The sequence below is a fragment of the Myotis yumanensis genome, unplaced genomic scaffold (genome assembly GCF_028538775.1).
Source record: "Myotis yumanensis isolate MYYU_CA2020_CCGP unplaced genomic scaffold, mMyoYum1.0.hap1 SCAF_3, whole genome shotgun sequence".
NCBI classification, from domain to species: domain Eukaryota; kingdom Metazoa; phylum Chordata; class Mammalia; order Chiroptera; family Vespertilionidae; genus Myotis; species Myotis yumanensis.
In genome coordinates, this window is record NW_027223754.1 from 74,101,746 (window position 1) to 74,127,241 (window position 25,496).

At 40.3% G+C, this 25,496-nt stretch overlaps 1 protein-coding gene across 1 annotated transcript in view; it reads left to right on the forward strand.

The window, feature by feature from the left end:
- DIAPH3 (diaphanous related formin 3) overlaps nucleotides 1-25,496 on the forward strand; it is a 531,965-nt gene that overhangs the window by 150,324 nt on the left and 356,145 nt on the right. Inside the window, exons 8-10 of the mRNA XM_070408978.1 lie at nucleotides 922-1,058; nucleotides 4,368-4,473; nucleotides 25,312-25,422. Coding sequence (XP_070265079.1) covers nucleotides 922-1,058; nucleotides 4,368-4,473; nucleotides 25,312-25,422 — 354 coding nt within the window. The remainder of the gene's footprint in view (nucleotides 1-921; nucleotides 1,059-4,367; nucleotides 4,474-25,311; nucleotides 25,423-25,496) is intronic.

Below are 25,496 nucleotides of genomic sequence, written 5' to 3' on the forward strand. Positions count from 1 at the left end.
CTTAATTAGGGTATGCCTGTGCCACGTCTCCCGTCACCTGACTGACACCCCCCACTTCTTCTAATGCCACTTCTTCAAAATAGACTCGCCTAGGCCGAAATCCGACTTCTGTGCATGGGCCATGAAGTTTCAATCGCACTGTACGTGCGCGCCCGCAGGTGGTATTTTGTGGAAGAGCCACACTCAAGGAGCCAAGGAGCCGCATGTGGCTCGCGAGCCGCGGTTTGCCAACCACTGGCCTACACTGTATAATGTGGTTGCTGTATGTATGTGGCTAGTCTGAGCTGAGATGTGTTATAAGTGGAAAATGCATACTAGACTTTGATTACTCAGGGGAAAAAAAAGTAAAATGTCTCATCAGTGAATGTTTTATTTTGATTCTATGTTGATAACATTTTGGATATATTGAAATAGTTCTATTAAAACTAGTTTGGGTTTTTGCTTGTAAATTTTACACTACACATGCAGTTCACAGTATATTTCTCTGGGTCATTGTGCATGTATTAATGGTCATATATCGCTTACCGATCTTCTACCTCATGAAGGATCCTTATGGCCTTAGTATCTACTTCCGTATCTGACTCTTTATTATGTGTCTCTGTTGGGAATTCTCAGCATTTTAGTATGCTTCTCTCTTTTTCTAGTGGTCACTTATCTATGTTAATAATTATCAGTCATTGTTGTTTTAAAATCACTTTTGAGTGGTTTTCTGGATTTGGTTGATTCTCATAGTTCTTGATGTAAAGTGTATATTTCTATGAATTCTTTTAGGATGTTATACATTAGTTAGTGTATACATTCTTTACTAAGTATAAAAATATATTATCTTATAAACATTTTTTAATAACTACTTTTTCTTCAGAACACTATTTTATGAAACTGACTGTTAACATTTAACCTCTTATTTCCACAATGTTCTAGTATGGTTTAGAAAGAATTATGAGTGAAGAGCGGAGTCTGTCTTTACTGGCCAGGGCCATCGATCCCCAGCAGCCCAGTGTGATGACAGACGTGGTGAAGCTCCTCTCCGCAGTGTGCATCGTGGGGGAGGAGAGCATGTGAGTCTTCTCAGCTCATTTTTCTTCTCATGTAATGACTTAATACAATGGTAGTTACTTAATGTTTCCATTATCGGTTGTGTTTTAGTCTAGAATTTAAGGAAATGAAGTATACTTAAGCAACTGATTTAGATTCATATAGACTGAAAAACTGACACCTTCATCTTATTTATTTTAAACTGGTCTGAACTCAAAACCTAAATACATATTCTAATTGAAGATTTTGAAAATATATACTAATGAGTTCTGCTTTGTATGTGATTTTTTTCCAGATAGAATTAATTCAAAGTGTAGGTCATGTATATTCCCTTATAAAAGCAAATATAGTATTTGAAAGTCTGTATGTAAGGCAGATTTAGAAAGTTATATAAAGAAGTGTATTTTACTGGTTGAGGATATTGTATTTTACTAGCTTTCGACCATAAAATATATGCTAAAGTTTTTAAATACAATCTTCACAGGAGGGGTGGGAGTAGGGAGGAAGGGTCAGTGGGTAGAAAAAGGGGGGACAACTATAATTTTTTCAACAATAAAGATAAATTAAAAAAAATACATTATTCACATCTTAGGGCTGTAACTAAAAGACCATTACATACATATTAAAATATAATTATTAAAGATGAACTATTTTTATACAGAAGATTGGCAGTTCTTATTACAAGGAAGCATTTAAAATGTTTGAAAATTTTTTTTAAAAAAAGAGTAAAGCTATAAAAACCAAACAACCAAAAGAACAAGCAAATAGCCCTTTCATATTTGGGTAGGCAGAGCCCTGCAGTGGCATCTCCTGCACACATTTGAACATTGTCCTTGTGATCCTGTGCCGGAAGCCGGTCTATCCTTGCTGCTTGACACAGTCGCTGCAGGAAAGAAACATCTGCACAGCATATGTTTCAATGGACCTGGCATATATAGCATACTGTTCTTAATATGTTTGCTCCCTTTAGCGCCATGTGTTTTAACCAAGGTCACCTCTCTGAGAAAGGTTGTTTCCCCAGGTGGGGATCTTTCCCTGAGGTTAGGGAGGGGATACAACCCCTTAATTAAGTGCCAGGCGGGTAGTTAAGCTAATAATCTTTACTCCCTGGAATGGAGATAAGAAATGCCCTAACCTTTGTAATAGAAATTGACAGGATTAAAATCGGCTGGTATAAATACGAATGTAACAACACAATAAACATCAGAACCTCATCAGTTCCTAACCAGAGCTTCGACCAGAACTTTGGCTGGAAATCCTGGCTATAGGTCCTGACTAGGCTGCTGATCAACTGAAGGCTGTCTTCGTGTCATTGCTTCTTCGCCGACTCCGTCCACACCTTTGGGGACCCCTGGACCCGCTGGGATTGGACCCCAGCAACTGGCGCCCAACGTGGGGCACGAACCTACGACCCTGAGATTAAGAGTCTCATCTCTACCGACTGTCCAATCCCAGCGGGTCCAGGGGTCCCCAAAGGTGTGGACGGAGTCGGCGAAGAAGCAATGACACGAAGACAGCCTTCAGTTGATCAGCAGCCTAGTCAGGACCTATAGCCAGGATTTCCAGCCAAAGTTCTGGTCGAAGCTCTGGTTAGGAACTGATGAGGTTCTGATGTTTATTGTGTTGTTACATTCGTATTTATACCAGCCGATTTTAATCCTGTCAATTTCTATTACAAAGGTTAGGGCATTTCTTATCTCCATTCCAGGGAGTAAAGATTATTAGCTTAACTACCCGCCTGGCACTTAATTAAGGGGTTGTATCTCCTCCCTAACCTCAGGGAAAGATCCCCACCTGGGGAAACAACCTTTCTCAGAGAGGTGACCTTGGTTAAAACACATGGCGCTAAAGGGAGCAAACATATTAAGAACAGTAAGCTATATATGCCAGGTCCATTGAAACATATGCTGTGCAGATGTTTCTTTCCTGCAGCGACTGTGTCAAGCAGCAAGGATGGACCAGCTTCCGGCAATCCTGCTGTGACTGGTGACTGTTGAACCACTCAATTTGGACCCTATTTGAAGAGTCCACAGGCAGCACTCAGCCCTGCCCCTCTGCCCCATTTGCAACTGTAGAGAGTGTCAATGGATGAGACTGTCTACTGCAGTCCCTGCATGCAAAGCCAGGCATACAGCCTCAACACTTTCCATTTCCCATTTCAAAAAGGCCACATTAATTTTGGTGTAGGAACCTAAGAGCAAACTTAATGGTTATTTATTTTATTATTTATTTTTTAATGTGGTGACATTTGTTAATAAAATTATGTAGGTTTCAGGGGTACAATTCTATAATGCATCATTCGTACATTGTATTGTATGTTTACACCCCAATTCAAGTTTCCTTCCAGACTGAATTTAATGTTGACACGTAAGGTACTTCTGTGCTCTCTCTCTCCCTTCCTGTCCCTCCTCTTCTTTCTGCGTCTTCCTCCTTCCTATGCTTCCCTCCTTCCTTTGTCCTTCTCTCACATTTCTTTTTCTTCTCTTTCCTTTCTCTTTTCCTTTATCCCTTACTTCTTCCCTTTTCTCTTCTTTTCCTCTCCTTTTTCTTTCTTTATCCTCTGATTTCTCTCCTATTCTCCTTCCTCTTTTCTTAGCTCCATATTATTTTTATTATTTTTTATTTGAGAATAGGACTCAAAATGATGTGAATTACTCTTAGGACTACATGTCTATGTCCACAAACTATGAAACTCTGTGACCTTCTACAGTATGCCAGTTTCTATTGCACAGCTATTTTTAAATCAGGAGCAAGTATATTTCTTGCAGCACTTATTTTTTATATTTGACTATTATTTCTTATCACTGTATATTTTTGGCTACCAGACCTTCAGTTATTATATTTGAGAGGAAGTAGAGTGTAGTGGTTAAAAGCATTTATATGGTGCTTACTACATAGACTATATCGTTTTAGATCTTTGCATAACCATTTAGTGGATGTGAGACAAATTGCTTAACCTTTTCAGCCTCTGTTGCCTTATCTGTAATATGGGATAATGGTAATAACTACTTCATAGAATTATATACAATAAAATGAGTTGTTATTTGTAAATTGGTTCAAAAGTGCCTGGTGTACAGTAAGCACTATATAAATGCTTGACGAATATACATCATCATAGGATTATTATGAGGAATAAATGGATCAAAATAACATGCTTAGAGCTTGATACATGCTATTTAAACTGCTGATACATACTGAGAAAGCCATTTAAAAAATGTTATTTACTGCCTGGAAGTAGTGACTTCAGAGTTTATTAAATTAAGCAATTAAGCTATGGCATTTGGGTTATTTGTTGCTTGCAATTTAATTAGTAAATCCAAAATTTCCTATAGCCTTGAAGATGTTTTAGAAGCTTTAACATCAGCTGGAGAAGAAAGAAGAATCGACAGGTTTTCTTCTATTGTGGAAGGTCTTCGGCACAATTCAGTTCAACTGCAAGTAGGTTTCATGTGTATCATACACATTTATTTGGAACTGTTTTCTGACTTTTATATTGAACACTATAATATGAAATCTTGCATGCCATATACTATTTTTAGCATTTTTACGAAGTGTATAGAATTTCAATTCTACATCATAATTTTTCTTACAGATGCAACTTGGTATACATCTGCAGTTATTTCCGTAGGTTACTTTCCTAGAAGTTGACTTACTAGGTTTCTCTGTAAACTATATAATTATAGTCCCACAAATTGTTTATTCTATGTTAGTCTCATAAGTTTATTATTATAATTTTGAAGAGATTTTTGCAATTTCTCATTATGGCTCCTCATTGTATTAGTTTTTTATTTCTGAAAAGTTGAGAGTTTACATGAGTAATAATTTGGTGCAAGGTATACTTATTTAGATTTCCAAAATTATTTAAGTGCTACCCAAAAGTCAATTTAGAATTAAACATTATAGTATCCAAGTTGCATGCTAATATTCATTTAATTTCTCCTTAAGCAAAGAAAAATGATGAGTTTTTATACCTGTAATTATTGTTATAATCATTGCTAATCAAGTGTGACTATATTTAAGGCAATATTGATAAAAAAAATTTATGGCAAAAAAATTAGAATATGTTAGGAACTGTAAAATTAAGTTTATTATGACATTTTAAAACAAATATTTTATTGATTTTTTATAGAGAAGAAGGGAGAGGGGACAGAGAGTTAGAAACATCGATGAGAGAGATCGATCAGCTGCCTCCTGCACGCCCCCTACTGGGGATGTGCCCGCAACCCAGGTACATGCCCTTGACCGGAATCGAACCTGGGACCCTTCAGTCCGCAGGCCGACGCTCTATCCACTGAGCCAAACCGGTTCGGCTATTATGACATTTTTGATGATGGTATTTGCGCCGATGACATTTCTGATGGCAGTGCTTTTGAAGAATCCTGTTGTGATTTGTTTCTTTGGGCATTAGGCAGGCATGGAGATGTGCTGTGGTCCCTGTTGCAGAGGTCCAGTTAATGGGGCCTCTGGGAAAGGGCCCCTCTTACTTCCCTGGGCTAATTGGAGGGCCTATACGTGAGGATCTGGGATGTGTCATCCACCTCGGACACAGGCCCTGCTCTCTCACTTGCCTGGTGTGTGAGGGGCTTTTAATTCATACATCATTACTCTCCTTTCCCTTGTTTTCTTCTTTTATTTACCTGTCCCCATGTTTCCTCTTCACCACAAGTCTAATGCATAAACCAAAAGAAACTTCATAAGGAAAAACTAAAGGATTACTTTATGTGAACTTTCCTCCAGTACTCATTTATTTTTTTCCATATATAATATTTGTGCAAATATCAATAGAATATTGGATTAATATTGGTTATTTATGCACTACATTAGAGATCATGTCTAATTTTAAAAATCTCATTTGTGAAATGTAATTCTCACATGTAAACTTTACATACTTTTTGCATCTAGTCACACACACAGTATAGACATGGGAGGTGTAGTGTATTGAGATCAAAGGAATAGACTTCTGAGTCAGGCAGGCTTGAATTTTAAGTCCCAGCTCTTCACATCCTATCTGTGTGACTCTGGTTCACTTCCTAAGCCTCTTCTATAGCTCAGCTTTCTCAGTTGTAAGATGGAGATAATATTAATACCTAGTTCATTGTTGATGCAAGGATTACATAGGATAATGTATTTAAAATGCTTAGTGTAGTGCTTGGTTCTTTTGCAGAACTGTTGAGTTAAAAGCCAGCTTTAGAGAGTAATTTTGTTAAATTAAACAAAGTCAGTGGAGAGTGGAGATTGAAAGTGATCTTCATTTTTTTTTTTTTCAGGAAAATTACCAGTGTTGATATTAAAATTGGTATTTAACTATACAACCCAGTAATTACACTCTTGAATATTTATCCCACATTTATGAAAATTTATGTTTTCACAAAAAGCCGTACACAAATTTTTGTGGCATCTGATTTGTCATAGCCCCAAACTGGAAATAACCCAGATGTCCTTGAACAGGTGATTGGTTAAACAATGGTGCAGTCATTCCATAGAATACTACTCAGAAACAGAAAGGAGTGAACCATTGATATATCCAATTTGCATGATCTCCAAAGAATTACCCTGATTGAAAAATGCCTATTCTAAAAGTTTACACATTCTGTTATTCCTTTTATATGACATTTTTCAAATAACTAAGTTATAGAGATGGAGACAGTTTAGTAGCTGCCAAAGGTTTGGGATGGGGTCTGAGAAAGTGTTGAGTGTGACCACAGGTAAGTAGCAGGAGGGAGTCTTGTGTCATTGAAACAGTTGTGTGTCTTGATTGTGGTAATGGATATATAAATGTACCCATGTGATAAAATTTCATAGAACTGTACATAAGCATAAAGCTGGTATAATCTGAATAAGCTCTGTGGATTGTACCAATTCCAACTTCCTGGTTTTGATATCCTATATAATAGAGTGTAGTATGCAAATTGTCCCCTTCACTGAGAGTTGTCCAGGAGTTTGACCAATGGGCAGGGCCGGCTGGGGGAAGGGAGGGAGGCCCCAGTGGTGGCAGGTGACCAGGGGAAGGGAGGGAGTACCTGGCTGGCAGCCGGCAGCTGCTAGGGACCCTACCAGTGCATGAATTTCGTGCACTGGGCCTCTAGTTGTACTATAATACAGATGTTACCAAGACTTGAAGAAATTTAAAATAAATATGTCTAAAGACTTGATATGGTTTTGAAGTGATTTCTTTTTTTAAATAGCCTTATTCAGATGAAATTCACATTATATAATTTGCCCACTACAATTTAGTGTTTTTATGTTTATTCGCAGAGTTGTGCAACCTTCATCACAATTTTAGGCCATTTTCATCACCCCCAAAAGAAACTCCTCATCCCTTACCCATCATCCTTCATTACCCCTGTTCTCCCAATCATTAATATACTATCTCTATAGATTTTCATATTCTGGACATGTGGTATAAATGAAATCATACAATTTCTGGTCCTTTGTGACTGGCTTCATGTTCATAACATGTATCAGAATTTCATTTTTTTATTGCAAATAATATTCTATTGTGTAGATGTGTACTGCATTTTGTTTTTCATTTGTCACTTGGTGGACATTTGAGTTGTTTCTACTTTTTAGCCATTATGAAAAATGCAGCTACAGATATGTGTGGAGAAAATTTTTTTAATGACTGCTTATTTGCCATATTTAGTGTAAGGGGATAAGGGTGGAGAGGAGTAGGACTAGTTGTAATTATATTTTCTTTTATGGTTAGAAGTGTTCTTATTGTTTTGATGCTCTGTAAACATTAAAATAAATTTCTTGATATTGTACTTAAGGTTTAATTTCCATTGAGAAATGAAAGGTCATTGTAGCATCACTTAAATTCATTTCTTTCTCAAATTTTGGATAAGTTCAGGTTAAATTTGCATGCTCTTGATTAAGAATATAGACAGTGGAAAACAATAGTTATTTCTTACCATTTTGTTGTGGGGTTTTACTCTCTCATTGAGGTTTCTCATTATTATGAAGCCTAATGTGTGGAATAGCTAGGAGGTGGCAAGCTTAAGTTAAAAGAGGTTCCATTTTCTAGATAGCTAACTTGGGGAGGTGGGGAGTGAGTAGATTCTGTTTTCTAGGATTGCTGATTTTGCTCTATTATGTTTAAAATGATGAAGCAGCACTTTAGTAATATCTAAAAATAATTTCCTTTTTAGTACTTCTAAATTTTCTACAATATAAAGTATATTTTAAAATTAGCCTGGTTATCAGTTTTCCCATAAAAAACTATTTCTCTGAGTACCCATTTTACTTTATTAGGTCTATAATTTTCATTTATTAAAATGTACTAGTTTGAATGATATTAGCAGATTACCAAATTAGAATGAAAAGTTGTTTGTCACTGAATGAAATAGAACCCAATTGTTTGCTTTTAAATTGGAGGAAATGGGTGGTAATAAAAGAAAAAAATCATTATTCTTGCAAAGTATATTTATAACAAAGTTCTTTTAAAAGGAGGATTGTTAGATTTTCTTGAGTCTGATAATAATGAAGATAATTTGACTGTTATGATTCTGATAGAATGAACATACTTGTACTGCCCTGCGGTGGTTCCCCCCCAACCCCCACCCCAATAGTTAATAAAAAAGTGAAAAACTGAGTAACAGAAGTAATTTAAAATTATTTTTAGACTTTAGAGTGTCTTACTATCAGGAAAAACATACAAATGCAAATATTGGAGTTAAAATAAATGTACATTATTCTTTTTTCAAGTGTATCAAATGAGATTTTCAGCTTCAAGCAACATAATGTACTCTAGGTGATACAAGCAGGAAATGGTACTGGGTATCTTACAGAATTTCTGGCAGGCTCTGGTAACCAGGTGTGAGAAGTATAAAACCAGAGTAATGCCAGATCACACCTAGGGATGTTCTAATGAAACATCACTTGCAACATTTCTACTCTGGTTAGCACCCGAGACACTAGGACAGACAGTGGAGCACTAAGCCTTCCTTCACAGGGTCCTGTCTTCATACATGTCATTTCCCTCTTATGTTGGCCAGGTCTCTTTTAATAGAAAAGGGTTGGAATAAGTGTAGGTGAACCAATCTTTAGTTTCTGCTACACTTTGATTTTATCTGTTATTTTCATTTCTTTCTTCTCTTTTTAGAGCCATACTTCCCTAGGGTATCAAAAGCATTATCTAGGTTTTAAAGTTTGTTGGAACCTTTGCTGTTGTCACAAGGCTGGTTGAATTGCAGTAGATTTTTGTCAAGAAATGAACCAAGTGTGGGAATTCTAGAGTTTTTTAAGTGGGTGTTAGGCTTTCCTTCTGTGTCTATGTCATCAGGCCACATATACAGTCTGCTGCACCTTTCCTTTCCTATGGTTTTTTCCTGAACTAGTCACCCTGAACATGTAGCTGGGCAGTGTCAAGAATATGCAGTTTTATACCACTTGTAAACTAACAAGTTAGTCTATCACAGTTTTATAGATGTTGTCGGAAGACACACACAAAAAAAGACTTTATTATCATAGCAGTAGCATTAGCTTGAATATGAGCTTTGCATCAGCCTGTTTCTGAGAAAAGCCATGAATTTAGGGAATATAATTCTAATATCATGGGCAGCAGTCACTCTAATTTATAGAGGCTGCAATGAAATCTGTTTAGTTTATCTCCTAAAGTATTAATTAAAGTGCTGGTCAGCAGGACTCCAAGCAGCACATTGAGGCCGACATGCAATATTGACCTCAGCAAGCCTTCCAGGTCCCAGATCCTGTCAGCTGAACAAATTCTGTAGACCATCCAGCTCTGCTTTAGAACACCAGGAGGCTTTCTTAATTTTTTCTATTGATCTTTCCACTTGGCCTGAGATATTAATTCAGGTACAGAATGATGTATCGCTGATTGCATGGACTTCCCCTTGTTCAATCAAGAGGAAGTCTACGGCAGTTCTTTTATCCATAACAATCTGGCCAGTGAGTTAATGCTGATCTGAGTGCCTTCCAGGGCTGCTGTGGTGTCATTGATCATTTCAGCTAAAATCAGGGACACATTTTTTTCTTTTGAAATCCTCACCCAAGGATATTTTTCCCATTGATTTTCAGACAGAGTGGAAGGGAATGAGGAGGAGGATGTGGTGGGAGGGGAGAGAGAGAAATATTGACACGAGAGAGAGACAGCGAATGGTTACCTCTGTGGGCCCCAAAGGAGGCCGGGATTGAACCCAAGACCCCTCTGTCTAACCACTGAGCAAACCAACTAGGGCCAAGGACACATTTCTTTCCACCTTTTCTAATTGGGTGACTCTCATGAATAATGCCTGCAGGGTGCACATAAAAATAGTGATCAGTTTTCTCTCCAGGAGGCTTCCCAGAGGAGTCAAGGATAGCCTCAGTTTGGAGAGGTCTTTATAGTTGTCGGAGGGCTACCTGTTTATAGTTGTGGGGGTCCCCCTGAATTGGGACCTCTATATGTTGGGGAGCTATGGGTGACAGTACTTTCACTATGGCCTCCCAGCTGGCTGATAAACTTTAGGATTCTCAGATTTGGAAATAACTGAGTCCAGTTTTTGGCTTTGGAGGGTCTGTCTGAAGACATGGCAGAAATGGCAGGTTGTGCTATAGGAGAGGATTTAAAAAAGATATATTTTTATTGATTTCAGAGAGAGGAAGGGAGAGGAATAGAGAAATAGAAACATCAATGATGCCAGAGCATCATTGATTGGCTGCCTCTTGCATGCCCCCTACTGGGGATTGAGCCTGCAACCTAGGAATATGCCTTGGCTGGGAATTGAACTGTGACGTTCTGGTTTAGGGGTCAATGCTCAATCACTGAGCCATACCAGCCAGGCCTAGGAGAGGATTTTTGAGTTTCGAGAACCCACATCTTTTACAATGGGGTAAGTATGCCTGCCATTTGCTCCAAGAAGACATCGTGTTTATCATACTAGACAGAGAAGCATGAGTGCCCTCTGCTCTGGGGAGAAGACATGCCTCTGTGTTCCGAGGTTACTGGCTATACAAACATCCTTAAGAAGATCATCCAGAAGAAAGACCATTAATGCCTCTACTTAGAATACATGTAGAAGTGTAAGAGACCTGGAGAATTGTCTTAGAACAGGAGTGGACCACTAAACCTCCTCCTGTCATCTTCTTGACTTCTCTTTCAATCTGATACTCCTGGTGCTTCAATACGCTCATTGTACCTTGAGGTAGATGAAATGAAATGAAACTTCATTAATTTTGGTTGATGTAATGCTAGGTAGTATTTTCCCTACGTTAATTACTAACTAAAGGGAAAATATGTTTTGTAAAGCTTCTTAATCAGAGGTGAGATGAATTAGTTATGTCAGAGAACAAACATGAGTAAGGGAAGAGATGGAGAATTTGTTTTAGAGGGCAAACTTATTATTTTCTTGTCTTGATGCTTTGTGAACCTGTAGCAACTTTAGTTTCTGAGCTTGCTCACTTAAATTATACTTAAACTAGAGGCCCAGTGCACGAAATTCATGCACGGGTACGGTCCCTAGGCCTGGCTGGCGAGTGAAGCGAGAGTGCCTGGCATGAAAGGGCAGGTCCCAGCTGACCTCTGAGCCCTTGGCAGCACCTGGGCTCCCAGATCCCCACTTGCCCCCCTCTGCCTGAGTCATGGTGCCTGAGTCCCCATGCGGAGATGTGGTGAGCATGGCTAGACACCGTGGGCTGGGGTGCAGCATGGGCCTCTGGGTGCCCAGTGGCGCCGCACGGAAGTCGGGCAGGCAGCGCTCTCTCTCCCAATGGGCCTCGGCAGACTAGCTGCTGCGCGAACCCATGGTGAGCCTGACCGGCCCCTGCGGTCTCGGAAGCCCATTGGGGCCGGCAGCAGCTCCACTGCCGCCTTCTGCCAGTGCCTTGTCACTGACGCCCAACGTGTTCTGCGCCTCCCCCTGGTGGTCAGCGCACATCATAGTGAGCGGTCGAACTCCCAGTTGAACTCCTGGTTGAGGGGACAATATGCATATTAGGCTTTTATTATATAAGATATTTTCCTTCCATTGATTTCAGAGAGGAAGGGAGAGGGAGAGAGAGAGAGAGAGAGAGAGACATCAACGATGAGAGAATCATGGATCGGCCGTCTCCTGCATGCCCCACACGGGATCAAGACCACAACCTGGGCATGTGCCCTGACAGGGAGTCAAACCTTGACCTCCTGAGTCATAGGTCGATGCTCAACCACTTAGCCACACCCCCAGGCTCTTGTTCTTATTTTTAAGGAGAGAGAACACTCCAGAGGTCGACTTGCCCAAACAGCTAAGTTTTGCAGTTGGAGGGAGGGAAGGGGACGGGTTCTAAACATACACTCATGAGGCCTCTGTGTTAATGGGTTCATCCAGGGGGGCGGGTGGACAGACACTTTCTCTGGCTCTTCAAGCGGCACTTCCTGGAGGCCCTCAGATTCCCCGCATGACCCCCCACCTTCCCTACCTGCCATCGGAGCTGAGGAGGGTAGAGGATGGGAAGGGCCATCTGAGGTTCACCTGGGAGGAGATGTGTGAGGAGGAGGGAGGGGCAGGGCTGGGAGCACCACAGACCCAGGTGGGCGTTAGAGGCAGCGATCTGGATGCTGATTCCCTGTCTCAGCGTCTCAGGAGTGTTTCTTTCTCTGGAAATACCACAAGCATTTCCTCAGGCTGTGGGGTTTAGGGCTGGTTTCAGCCTTTCTGTTCTGTGGTCCTGGAAACTGGAGTCTGGGATTGGAGTCAGACTACCTGGGCAAGCCCTTTGCATTGGACCCGGAGACCTTTTGTGTCACACGTGACCTGGTTCGGGGCACAGCTGATCTGTGTGTCCACAAGGGGGCTTCATTTTCCTAGTTTTCAACGTTTGCTTTCCATAATACTGTACATTCTGTTTTGTTGTTTTTTTGTACCAAAAATAAAACCATTTGCTTGTTTCCAATAAGTACTTGTCATTAATGAAGAGAGCTGGGGGAGGGGGGAGGAGGGATTAGGGCAGCCAGATGGGAATGGCCGGCCTCCTGGACGTCAGGGTGGGACGCTGGTCGTGAACATTCCACATCCCTCATGTGGAGCTCAAACTAAGGTCTGGGTTTTACAGTCAAACCATCAAAACAGATGGGATCTGACCCCAGGCCCCCTGCCAACAGCTGCTGGAGACTCTGCCTTCCCAGGGGCCGAGTGGAGCATGGGGCCTCCCCACCCCTCACCCCCACATCCTTCCTCACTCTCTGGCTTCCCTCCAGTACACCCCAAAGCCACCACCTCAGCTGCCACAGTTTCCACTGTCTCCGCATCGCCCTCGGGGAGTGTGCTGTCGCCTCCTGCTCTCTCCCTGCTTCCTCTTCCCCCTCAGTCTGCTCCTGACACAGAAGCCAGCAGCTCCTTACCTGCAGCCCTGGTGCCTCCCCCTGCACTCAGGGGATGTCAGGTTCTCATGGGCCCTGGATCCCTGAAGGATGTGCCCCCTGACCCAGCCTTGACCCCCTTCCATTCGGCCTCTTGCTCGTCCTGCTGCCCCTCCATAGGCTGTGCCCTCTGCCCGATGCCCTTCTCCAGGCCACAGCCTGGCTCTCCTCCATCCATCTACTTTCCCTCAGTGAGCCTCCCTTTGCCCCTCCCTCGGGGAGCCCATATGTGGCTTCATTCCCATGTTTTCATGGTACCTGTGCCCTCTAACAGCTGCACCTCATGTCTGTCCGAGGCTGTTTTCTCCCCGCACCCTAGTCCTCTCCTGGTGGCTGGCTTCCTGCTGCTCTGCGAGTACCTGGGCATCTCCTAGGTGGGTGCTTGGTGATACGGGTTGAGTAAGATGGAAGGCAGCAGCGTTAGGTGTAAAGGCCATTGGAAGGCAGACTCACTTGGAGCTGAGGGCCAGTGAGCTCTAGGCACAGCGCTCAGGGCGGGGCCTTGGGAGACAGTTGTTCCTTTTCTTGCAAGAAGGCGGGAGGAAGAGAATGAAAAAGGAACAGTGTGTCTTTTCCCTCAACTACTTAAAAGCTGATGATCTCATTTCATTCTGAAAGCTATGAATAGAAACCCTTAGATCAGTGGTTCTCAACCTTCCTAATGCCGCGACCCTTTAATACCATTCCTCATGTTGTGGTGACCCCCAACCATAAAATTATTTTCGTTGCTACTTCATAACTGTAATCTTACTACTGTTATGAATCGTAATGTAAATATCTGATATGCAGGATATATTTAGGCGACCCCTGTGAAAGGGTCATTTGACCCCCAAAGGGGTCACGACCCACAGGTTGACAACCGCTGCCTTAGATCAACCCTGTGAGGCGGGTTCTGGGATTATCTGAGATTCTGTGGAGAGTATGTGGCCTTCGCCCAACACAAGGACGGTGCTTAGTAACCACCAGGTTTTAGTACTGTGATTCGTGCACTGGTGGGAGGTGGCCTGTGGGGACCAGCCTGCTGTGGGAGTGCCGCTCATCCTGGTCAGCAACCACCATCCTTTAGTGCTGTGATTTGTGCACTGGTGGGGGGTGGCCTGTGGGGGTCAGCCCAGCGGCTGTGGACCTGCCCTCTGAGTGGCTGCTACTGCTGTGGGAGGGCCACGCACTGACCATCAGCGGGCAGCTCCTGCACTGAGCGTCCAGTCGGTCCATTGGTCGTTTCGGTTATCTCGGTCACTGCCTTTTTATATATATATAGATTCTTTTATTGAATTGGCCCCAGGTTTCCCAAAAGTGATTTAGTATAGTACTTTTTGATACTGATAGTTAGCTGGATATATGTTGTTCTTCTGTGGATCACTTATTTTTACTATTTTACCTAGTAAAAATAACTCGTCTCATATATTTTTTTAACCCACTGTTAAAATACATAGCTATTGTTCTTTTTAAAAAATGTGGTAAAATATAACTAATGTAAAATTTGCCATTTTAATCATTTTTAAGGGTATGGTTCAGTGGAATTAACTACAGTCATATCTTTGTGCAGCCAGTATATCATTGGGCTTCTTAAGATGTAGTTATAATGTTGTTGAAACAGTGGGCAGCTATATCCTTCTAGAATTCAGTGGAGAGGAGTAGTTGGTATGTCCTTCTAGGATTCCTGTGGTAGATATTTCTGTACCTTACAATATTTAGGTGGGCAAAGGTAGGTTTACAGTTATAATACAAATAAGTAATATAATAATAAATACAAAAATAAAAAGTGTTTTGTGTACTCACAATTGTAAACTATTTTCTCAAGCTATATTTTCCAAAGAAACAAAAGTCCAAAATATAATCCAAGCATTTGGTGTCTCTGGAACTCTTACTAGAGGAAAATTGTGTTCCAAACACATTCAGGTATCTGACATACACATGGTGTTGACAAGTATTTCATGGTTACAAATTAACAGTGCAGAGGGTGCTTACATTTAGAGAAAAGTAAGAAAATGTGAAAATGTTCTGTTAAATAGGAAGTTTTATTTATAATACTTGTAAATCAGACTAGAGGCCCAGTGCATGGATTTGTGCACTAGTGGGGTCTCTCAGTGGCCTATGGGGATTGGGCTGAGACCACCTCTCCGACATCCCCCAAGGGGTCCCGGGTTGCGAGAGGGTGCAGGCCAGGCAGAGGGACCCCACCAGTGCACGATTGGGGCCAGGAAGAGACCATGGGAGGGCTCCAGGGCGTGTAGGTCCGTCTTACCCAGTTTTGATCGGTTGGACCCTAAGCAGCAAGCTAACCTACCGGTTGGAACATCTGCCCCCTGTTGGTCAGTGTGCATCATAGCGACTGGTTGAACAGCTGAACGAATGGTTGGACACTCTGCATATGAGGCTTTTTATATCGGATAATATGAAAATGATACTTTTGTTGAAGCTAGCTTTGTGGAACAAGTCTATTAATCTGGGTACTCTGAGAGAATGAGATGTGATGTTCAAGGGAATAGGGGAAGTGCCTATAAGAGAACCTGGAGAGGGAGTTGTGGGAGACTGGGAGATGTTAGATCCAGTGCAGATCTGACCCCTGGTGAAGGGAGTAGGAAGGAAGGAAGGAAGGCTGGGTGGAAGGTCTTACCCTGACATGCAGTTCTAGAAGAACTGGGCAAGGTAGTTGGGGAATCCTGGAGCCAAATTCTTGCATATCCCAGGATGACACCTGTTTAGTGTTCTTGGCTGTGCTCAGACATTGGTGGGAACAGCCTCTGGGAAGTGTTGCTTCAGCTCACATGTTGTGATGGATTTCAGAGGGCAATAGCTGGGCTGTTGGTTGACTATTTATTTATTTATTTATTGTTTTTATTGAATTTATGGTGGTGACATTGGTGAATAAAAATTTTAGGTATACACTTCTATCACACATCATCTATATATTGTCTTGTGTTCACCAAGTCAAGTCTCCTCCCATCACCATTTATCCCTCCTTTTCTATCCCATCATGCTTCCTTTCCCTTTGGTAATCACCATACTGTTGCCTGTATCTATGAGGTTTTGGTTTTTTATTTGCTTGTTTTTCTTAATCCACTTACTTCATTTATGTTTCCTCTGGTCAAAGATTGAGAATTGTGTTGTCATGGCTGTCACAAAGACAATGAAAAATTTTCTTAATTGAAGAAAAAATGCTTCTTTAATATCAGTGTACTAAACTGCATTCAACTACAGACTAGATCTTTGAAAATATGATTAGATCTTATATTTTTTACATCTCAGAAAGTTGGGAAAAAATCTGTATTTTTTAATATAAAAAATTTCGAATTTTTCCTATTTTATAAGTGGTTTAGGCTCATTAAAATATTAAAACAGTATTAAAAATCACTCTTAATTGAGTTAAAACCAGTGTACATTGAAATTTATCATTGGGCAATAATCAAACAAATATGACATTGTATAGTTCTATTGAAATCAATCATAGGTTAAAATGCCTTGTGGATTTAGCCAAGTTTATTTGCTCCTGTTTGTTTTTGTTTCCCTTGGACTTTAAATGCTTAAAATGCACCCAAGTTTAATTTTGCCAGAGATCAAATAAAGCCATTCTTATAATGAATTATCATATTTAATTTACTAGATCTCCATTCCCCACCAAAAAAACATTGCTAACTTAAGTTATTTTCAATTTCAAATAAATTGTTTTCACATTTAATGACAGATGAAATGGAGAATATGGAGTATGGTAGAGACTTTACTTTTAGTGCCATTGTGGGGGCGCTCCAGAAGGATGAAGAGACCAATTTAATTCCTTTCTGATTTGATTACTACTTTTATTAATAGTCAAATTCATTTGGATTAATTAGTAGGATTAATATATCAGTATGACTCAAACACCAAAGATATTAAACTGGTATATAATATGTCATTAAGCTAATAGACGTTAAAGAAATCTATAATAATAAAAGTGTAATATGCAAAATGACCAAATGGCCGAACAGTGGAATGACTGTCCGGACGACCAGGCTATGACACCCAGTGGCGCCAGGCCAGCCAAGTCAGGTGAGATATGATTGGTTGGGGGCCCTGCCATCGCCCCATGATTGCCCTGTAGAGGGAGGCCTAGGCCACTGGCCAGCGGGGTGATCAATCGGGGTGCTCCACGATCGCCTCACTGACCGGCGGGCTGTGGCAGCTGGACGGGGCCTTCCTCTGTGGGGCAAGATCAATGGCCCCAAAGAGGGAGGTCTAGGCTACTCAGTCGGCGGCAGGTAGCCTGGGCCTCCCTCTGCAGGGGTGATCCATTAGGGCACCCCAGCCGGGTGGGCAGGGCCTCCCTCTGTGGGGGTGATCCATTAGGGAACCCCAGCTGGGTGGGCGGGGCCTACCTCTTTGGGATGATCCATCGCAGAGCCCCGAAATCGATCTCCCCAAAGAGGGAGGCCAAGGCTACCTGGCTGGTGGCGCTGCGGCAGGTGGGCAGGGCCTCCCTCTGTGGGGTGATTGATTGCGGGGCTCCCAGACTGCAAGAGGGCACAGGCCGGGCTAAGGAATGGCCCCGCCCCCTGCATGAATTTCATGCACCGGGCCTCTAGTAGTTAAATAATATCCCAATATGAGCTCATTGTCATATGAAGCACACCTAAGTATAAACTAGTGGTTAACATTTTGTCTAGAATTTCCTGCCAAATTTCGGAGTCTGTATAATTCATTTTTTCAGTAGTCCACAAGAAAGATAAATTCAACTCATACCATAAAAAGTAAATGCTAAGTTTCATAATTAAGCAACTAGTCAGTTAATTATGCAGTAAGTGTTGCGCACTGGGTTATACTAGCTACTAGAACAATGAAGTTGAATGAAATATATTTCTGCCCTTAAGAAGCTTATACTCAGCAATTTAAAGCCAGCTAATGTTTCCTATAAAAATTGACAGTTTCAACAAGATTTATGGGAGGAAATTAATGATGTCTCAGGAGGAGTATCTGAAAAAATATTTAAAAATTCAAGTTTGTTTTGCAGTATTCCTGTCATGTAAGTTATAGCCTCTTGAAACCTGCAGGTTTTTTTTTTTTCTCTGAATCTATGGGATATATGCAGTTCCCCAAGCTCTGACTTGCTCTCTTACTGTATCATTACAACACATTTAATTGGAAGTATAAATAAAATTATACTACTGTATCTGCTTGAAACCGGGAAAATGACCACCAAGTCCAGCTGTCTGCTGTTAAGAAAGCCAAACTCGTGAGACAGGTCTGGTTGAATAGGAAAGGAGGTTTATTCAGGTGTTGACAACCTGAGAAGATTGGCAGGTTTATGCCTTCAAAACCATCTTAACATCTCAGGCCAGGCAGAGGGTTTTTCTTTTCTTTTTTTTTTTTTAATGTATGTATTTTATTGATTTCAGAGAGGAAGGGAGAGGGAGAATTAGAAACATCAATGATGAGAGAGAATCATTGATCTACTGCCTCCTGCATGCCCGCTACTGGGGATCGAGCCTGCAACCCGGGTATGTGACCTGACTGAGAATAGAACCTTGATCTCCTGGTTCGTAGGTCGATGCTCAACCACTGAGCACACCGGCCAGGCCAGGCAGTGGTTTTTATAAGGAGGGAGGGGGAAAACAGAACAAGGAGATCTGAGAGTGGGGCTGTGGTGAGTAGGTGGTGGTTTTCCTTGTTCCGATATGGATCTTAATGCCCACATACTGAAACTGCAGTTGGGCGATCTGTTTCAATGGAAGCCGTGGTCAGGGCCATTGTGTGTAGAAGCAGGAACAGGAACCTCTGATGCCTGCAATATGCTTGTATGGAAACTGTCAGTATGTGTCAGTATGTGAGTTCTTTTTATCAGCTGGTTAGTACATTTTATTCTAAATCCATTTCATGGTCAGAGTAGTTTAAAATTTGTTCCCTGTTACATGCTGATGTACTTTACTATTTTTATGTTTGTCTACATTATGTAGTGTCTTTGGTTTTTATTCTGAATTAAGGTATGTGAATTTAAATTTTTTAGATTTTCTTTATTTGCACTGGAGGTAAAATATTTCTCTGTAAGCATCATTTATCCATTTTAACTTGATAAATGTGAAATTTGATTGTATGGAGAAAGACGGATGATTTCTGCTATGGGGTAGGAAAGATGAATAGCAGTCTAAGCGGTGTCTTTCATGCTCAGATAATAAATATTATTCACAGATTCTGATAGAATTTTCAAGTAATTTACTGGTACTTGTTTCCAATCTGGATTTAGCTTCTGCACCTGATATGTTTTTAATGTAGTAGAGCCATCATTTTACTTATAAAATCATCTATTTCAATGTTGGATGAACAAGTTGACCAAAGAGTGAGTTTTCTAAAGAATACTCGGTTTGCTGTTTGTTAGATGTTGTCTCTGTTCCTTTAGCACAGTCCTGGAGAAAGCATCTGCCGTAGCAGTCTGTGAAAAAATTGGGCAGAACTTTTGGCTGGTGCTCAAGCATCACACTTGTTGGTATACCTTGAATTTTGTGCTTAAACTTGTTTGTCAAAAAGGGCCAGAAACCAAATGTTAAAAATGCATAAAGTATTTTTTTTCCTCATATTTGTGTTGAGTATGGTGATAACAGTTAATTGTGTACTGAGGAAATTTGGGCGATATGTATTCACATACGAAGAAGCCTTACTCTCAAGGGCAGAAGGCTTCACTGATTAAACGATATAGATTCTGGCATGTTCTTCTGTTTAGCTGTTAACCTTTTTCTACTTGTAATGATTTTCCTTTGATCATTTGCTGTGTTCTTAAGGTTGCCTTTGAACAGCTCTATTCCTCATATTGAATATCTGAGATTTCTGTTTATCTACTTTATTGTCTTCTGCTATGTGTCTTTGCCTTTGAGTTACGGCATTGCTGACATTTGTCCACTCTCTGTAATTACCGTTTTGGCTGCTCATTATACTGATCTTTGGCTCTTAGACTTTGTCAGTCTCAGTCCTTGTGCATCATCAGTCTGCTGCTGCCCTTGAGGAAATCATCAGCCATCCTAAATCCAGCTAGAAGTTACTTTAAAAATAACTAGTCTAATGTAAGGTTTCTTTTTGATAACTGGGACAAGAGTAACAAAGTGAGTTTTAAAGTATTTGTTTTTCAAATGATTAAAATGGAGTCTGTGATCTAACACCTAAAGAGATGTCTCTTATGCAGATTTATTTAAACGAAAGTTTAAGAAGCAGTATTTCTGAAGTAGATGCATTTGGAACATGGAGAATATTCTGAGCCAGTTTTAACTGTGTGTTTTGTTTACTGTTGCATGAGGTACATGTGAGAAGGCAAGTGTTTTCCACTTGGGGCAGCTACTGTCTCCTTTGTAGAACTGTTCTTTTCCAATCACCAGTTTGGCAAATGCAGTGGTAACTGATTAGTCATCTTGTTTGACCTGTTAGACCATTTGACTCAGTTGATCACTCTCTCTGTTGAGATAATTTCCTCTCATACTTTCAGAATGCCACTTATGTGGAAAATCTCCTTTTCTTCTATTTCACTGCTGGATTTTTACTTTATTTCCTCAACCTAAAAATTGAAACCTACAACTGAAATGCTCCTATCAGTTCTTCTATGTCATTTTTTTCTATCTCTCTACTACCCCCTAGATCAGCGGTCGCCAACTGGTAGTCCATGAGGTTCAAAATGTTGGCGACCGCTGGTCTAAGGAAACTTTTGGAGCAGCAGTCGCCAACTGGTGGTCCGCGGACCACTGGTGGACTGGTGAGGTCTGAAAGGTTGGTGACCGCTGCCCTAGATGATCCATGTAAGATCTTGGTGTTTACGTACTTTTGCTATGATGATCTCCTTCTTGAACTAGAGTTTCCTGTGTCCAATTTTCTTCTCCACTCTTTTTGACAAAGATCACAAATAGATATTTCCAATTTAATACCTCCCAAAATGAACTCCTGATCTATCTTCCCAAGCCCATTTCTCCCATAGTCTTTCCCTTCTTGATAACTGACAGTTACATTCTTTGAATTGTGGTGTTTTTTTGTTTTTGTTTTTAATAGCTGTATCCCTAGCACAAAGAACAGTGTCTGATACATAGTAGGTATCAAAAATAGGCTTTGAAGGAATGAAATACATGAGCTAATAAAAACAGAAAGTGAACTGCAGTCTGATGTCCAAAGAATAGAATCTTTAGTTAATCTTAAGGAGGGCAGAAGCTCTTTGTTTTCTTACTCTCCTCAGTTTCAGAACTGCTACTGAAACAATTAGGATGGCATAATGCAAATTAATGGAGATCATATGCTGTGTTTTTGGAACATCAGGCAGAGTATGGTGATTAATTCTTTATGATGAACATCTCACTTATTATGTCTGTTAATATCCCCAGGTGAAACAGGGTAGGTACTCAATAATTAATTTTGTTAATTTCAGTTGCACAGTTTTAAAAGTGGGATTTATTCTATTCTTGTCCAAAACTTATTACTCTCCTTGCATTTTACATCTCTGTAAAAACCACCTCCTATCCACTTGAACAACAAAGGTGGCAGGCCTCTAGTAAATTCTTTTCCTCTTCCTCAACCCCTTATCAATCCAGCCATCACACCGAATCTGTTTTTCTTCTTTGTATTTCAAATGTTCAAGCCCTCCCTTAGCTGCCTGTATCAAAGTTACTTCTGCAATAGCTTCTTAACTTATATTGATTGCATCTATTATTGACTCTTTGCATAAAATCCTTTGTGGTTTCTACTATTTTTCATTGCATTTGAATTTTCTGACTTGGCACAGAAAATTGCCTCGTCTGTCCTATCTCTTTGTCCAGCCTTATCTCCGTTGACTTACCCTGCTCATGTTTGGGCAGGCAACATGTCTTGTTTACTTTTATAGTTCATGAAACTTCTTCAGTGTCTCTAGGAATTGATTTGGCACCTAGTGTTGCTGATAATGCTGTATCAGTGTGAAATGATGTGATACAACAATATATGTGTTAAAAAAGGAACTTCTAGACCTAAATAGATACTTTTTGAAAGAGGACATAAGGAAGGCCCAAGGACATATGAAAACATGCTCAAAATCACTAATCATCCGAGAGATGCAAATCAAAACAACAATGAGGTACCATCTCACACCTGTCAGAATGGCTATCATCAACAAATCAACAAATGATAAGTGCTGGAGAGGATGTGGAGAAAAAGGAACCCTCGTGCACTGCAGGTGGGAATGCAGACTGGTACAGCCACTGTGGAGAACGGTATGGAGTTTCCTCTAAAAACTAAAAAATAGAACTCCCCTTTGACCCAGTGATCCCACTTCTAGGAATATATCCCAAGAAGCTAGAAACAACAATCAGAAAGGACATATGCACCCCTATGTTCATAGCAGCACAATTTACAGTAGCTAAGATTTGGAAACAGCCTAAATACCCATCAGCAGATGAGTGGATTAGAAAACTATGGTATATCTACACAATGGAATACTATGCCGCTGTAAAAAGAAAGAACTCTTACCATTCACATCAGCATGGATGGACCTGGAGAGCATTATGCTAAGCAAAATAAGTCAGAGAAAGATAAATATCACATGATCTCACTCATTTGTGGAATATAATGAACAACATAAACTGATGAACAAAAACAGATCCAGAGACAGTGAAGCATCGATCAGACCATCAAACCTCAGAGGGAAGGTAGGGGAGGGTGGGAGTAAGGGGGAGAAATCAACCAAAGGACTTGTATGCATGCATATAAGCCTAACCAATGGACACAGACACCAGGGGGGTGTCGGCATGAGTGTGGAGGTGGGGGGCCATGTGTTTACCTTAATCAATAAAGAAAAAAGAAAAAAGAAGGAACTCCTTGGTCTTTAGCTTGATTATAGAGTTTCTTATATCTGTAAGGAAATAATATATTTTGTTTATATATTTAGTAGAGGCCCATGCAGAAATTCGTGCATGGGTGGGGCCCAGCTGGCCTGCCCTGATGGGGGCCGATCGGAGCCAGGCTGGCGGGAGGTTGGCCACCAGCCCCACCCCCGATTGGGGTCTGATCGGGGCTGGGCCTGCCTGGGGTGGGCCCTCAGGAGGTCAGCTAGCCCTGCCCCCGATAGAGGGGGCCGATTGGGGGCGGGGTTGACTGTGGGAAAGGGCCACGGGAGACTGTGGGCGGGGGGGAGCATTCAGGGCCCCATTCAGGCCGGTTAGTCACCACAGTGCACATTATAGTGACTGGTCATTCTGGTCATCCCTGTCATTCTGTCATTCTAGTTAGTCTCTTGGCTTTTATATATATAGATAGACATGTTAGCGTAATTCTTATAAGTAATATGATTAACCAAAGTGGTTGTAGATCATGATGGCAAATTATTTGAATTAGGAAAAGGGAATTTTATAGAACTGAATTCATCATTTCAAATTAAATCAATTTCCTATTTTTCCTTTTATGGTGAATTGCCTTTTAGAATGTTTCCTAGAATTATTTTCTATTATCCTTTTCTCTTCTTTCTCCTTAATTTCATGCTATTATTTCTCTACACACATCTAAATTCCATTTAGGTGATATTTGCTGCTAATTTTTGTTACTTATTTTTGGGGCTTTGTTTGAGTGGCCAATTTTCATCTTTTTCAGAGACTTATTGACTAACACTGATTTCATTTCTCTGAATGTACAGAAACATTATTTATATGCTCTTTGTGATCTTTTAAATTTATACAGTATTGCCAAGAAAAACATTGTGGATACCAGGTAATGACTGCCAAGGAAGTGGAAAGAAAGCATTTTAAACTTGACTTTTTGGCATGAACTGATTACAGTTCAGCGACCATGTACTGGAAAGATTGACTCTTTTTAAAGTTTTTTCTTTAAAAAAAAAATATATTTTCCTTTTTACTCTCTTCTGGCACATTTTCCACCCTACATTAAACAGTCTTAAGTTTTGACAGTAGAAGGATACTGGTCAGATTTTAACAGTTAGATATAAAATATGACAATTACTATATATTTCAACCAGCAGGTACTGAGACCCCCCCCCCCCCCCCCCCATTGGTGTCTTAATCTAAAAATGGCATTTTAAATTCATATAAACCTTGCCTTAAGGGAAAAAGAAAGGACAATTTAGGGAACAGCATGAAGTTAAACATTGATCAGTAGGCCTGTCATTCTTGCTAGACTTTGGTTGAATGTAGACTTAGAAAAAATAACAGCAAAGAATACTTTTGCTTCTCTAGAGACAATCTCTCTTGCTTCCATTATATGGATTTTAGATGATAAACCATATATTTCAGGCCAGGATTTAAAAAAATGGAGAGGTTGAAAGTTGGAATGTTAAACATGAAGTGAAATTTTATTTTTTATCATTTAAGTATATACTAAAAAATAATGTTAGTTATATTATTTCTTTATGCTTTTGTTGTGACAGTAATTTTGAATTTTTGCCAAAGGGTAAGAACCATTGCCTGGTAAATTAGCTTTTAGTAATTAATTGTGTGGTGTTCCTAATATATTTTTGATGATAACAACCCCATCAAGCAGATTCAGGACACTTATTGACTTTGAAGTCTTTGGGACTTAAGATCTCTCTTGATGATGGAAAATGATTTTATTATCCTATTTTATGTGTTAGCCATTTATTTGAGATTTATAGTTTTTCAACAATGATGTGTACAGTTTATGTTATATGTGTATGAAGTGACATTTTTTGGACAAGACATTAACTTTGGTTAGAGTAAAGCTTTCTGTGGAATAGTGCCAATGCCTAATGTTTCCCCACCTCTGCTCTCCCACAAGGATCTCTTACTACCTGAAAAACTAAGAACTCCACTGAAACTATAATTCTTATATAATCTATAGTTGACTAAAGTATTTTACATAAGCATTATTGCTTTTATAGATTCTCCTGTGAAATAATATATTTGATAGTACTTGGAACAAAACCTTGATGTTTTAGTTCTGTTACTCTTTTTTTAAATGTTGGAATACAAGTCTAACTCTGTCTGTGTAATATATTGCAGGTAGCATGTATGCAGCTCATCAATGCCCTTATTACATCTCCTGATGATCTGGACTTCCGGCTTCACATCAGAAATGAATTTATGCGTTGTGGATTGAAAGAGATATTGCCAGTAAGTGCTGTGCAGTCTCCTTATTAATATTTACATTAGAGGAGTACTTGAGTAGGGGGAAATGTAGGTAAATT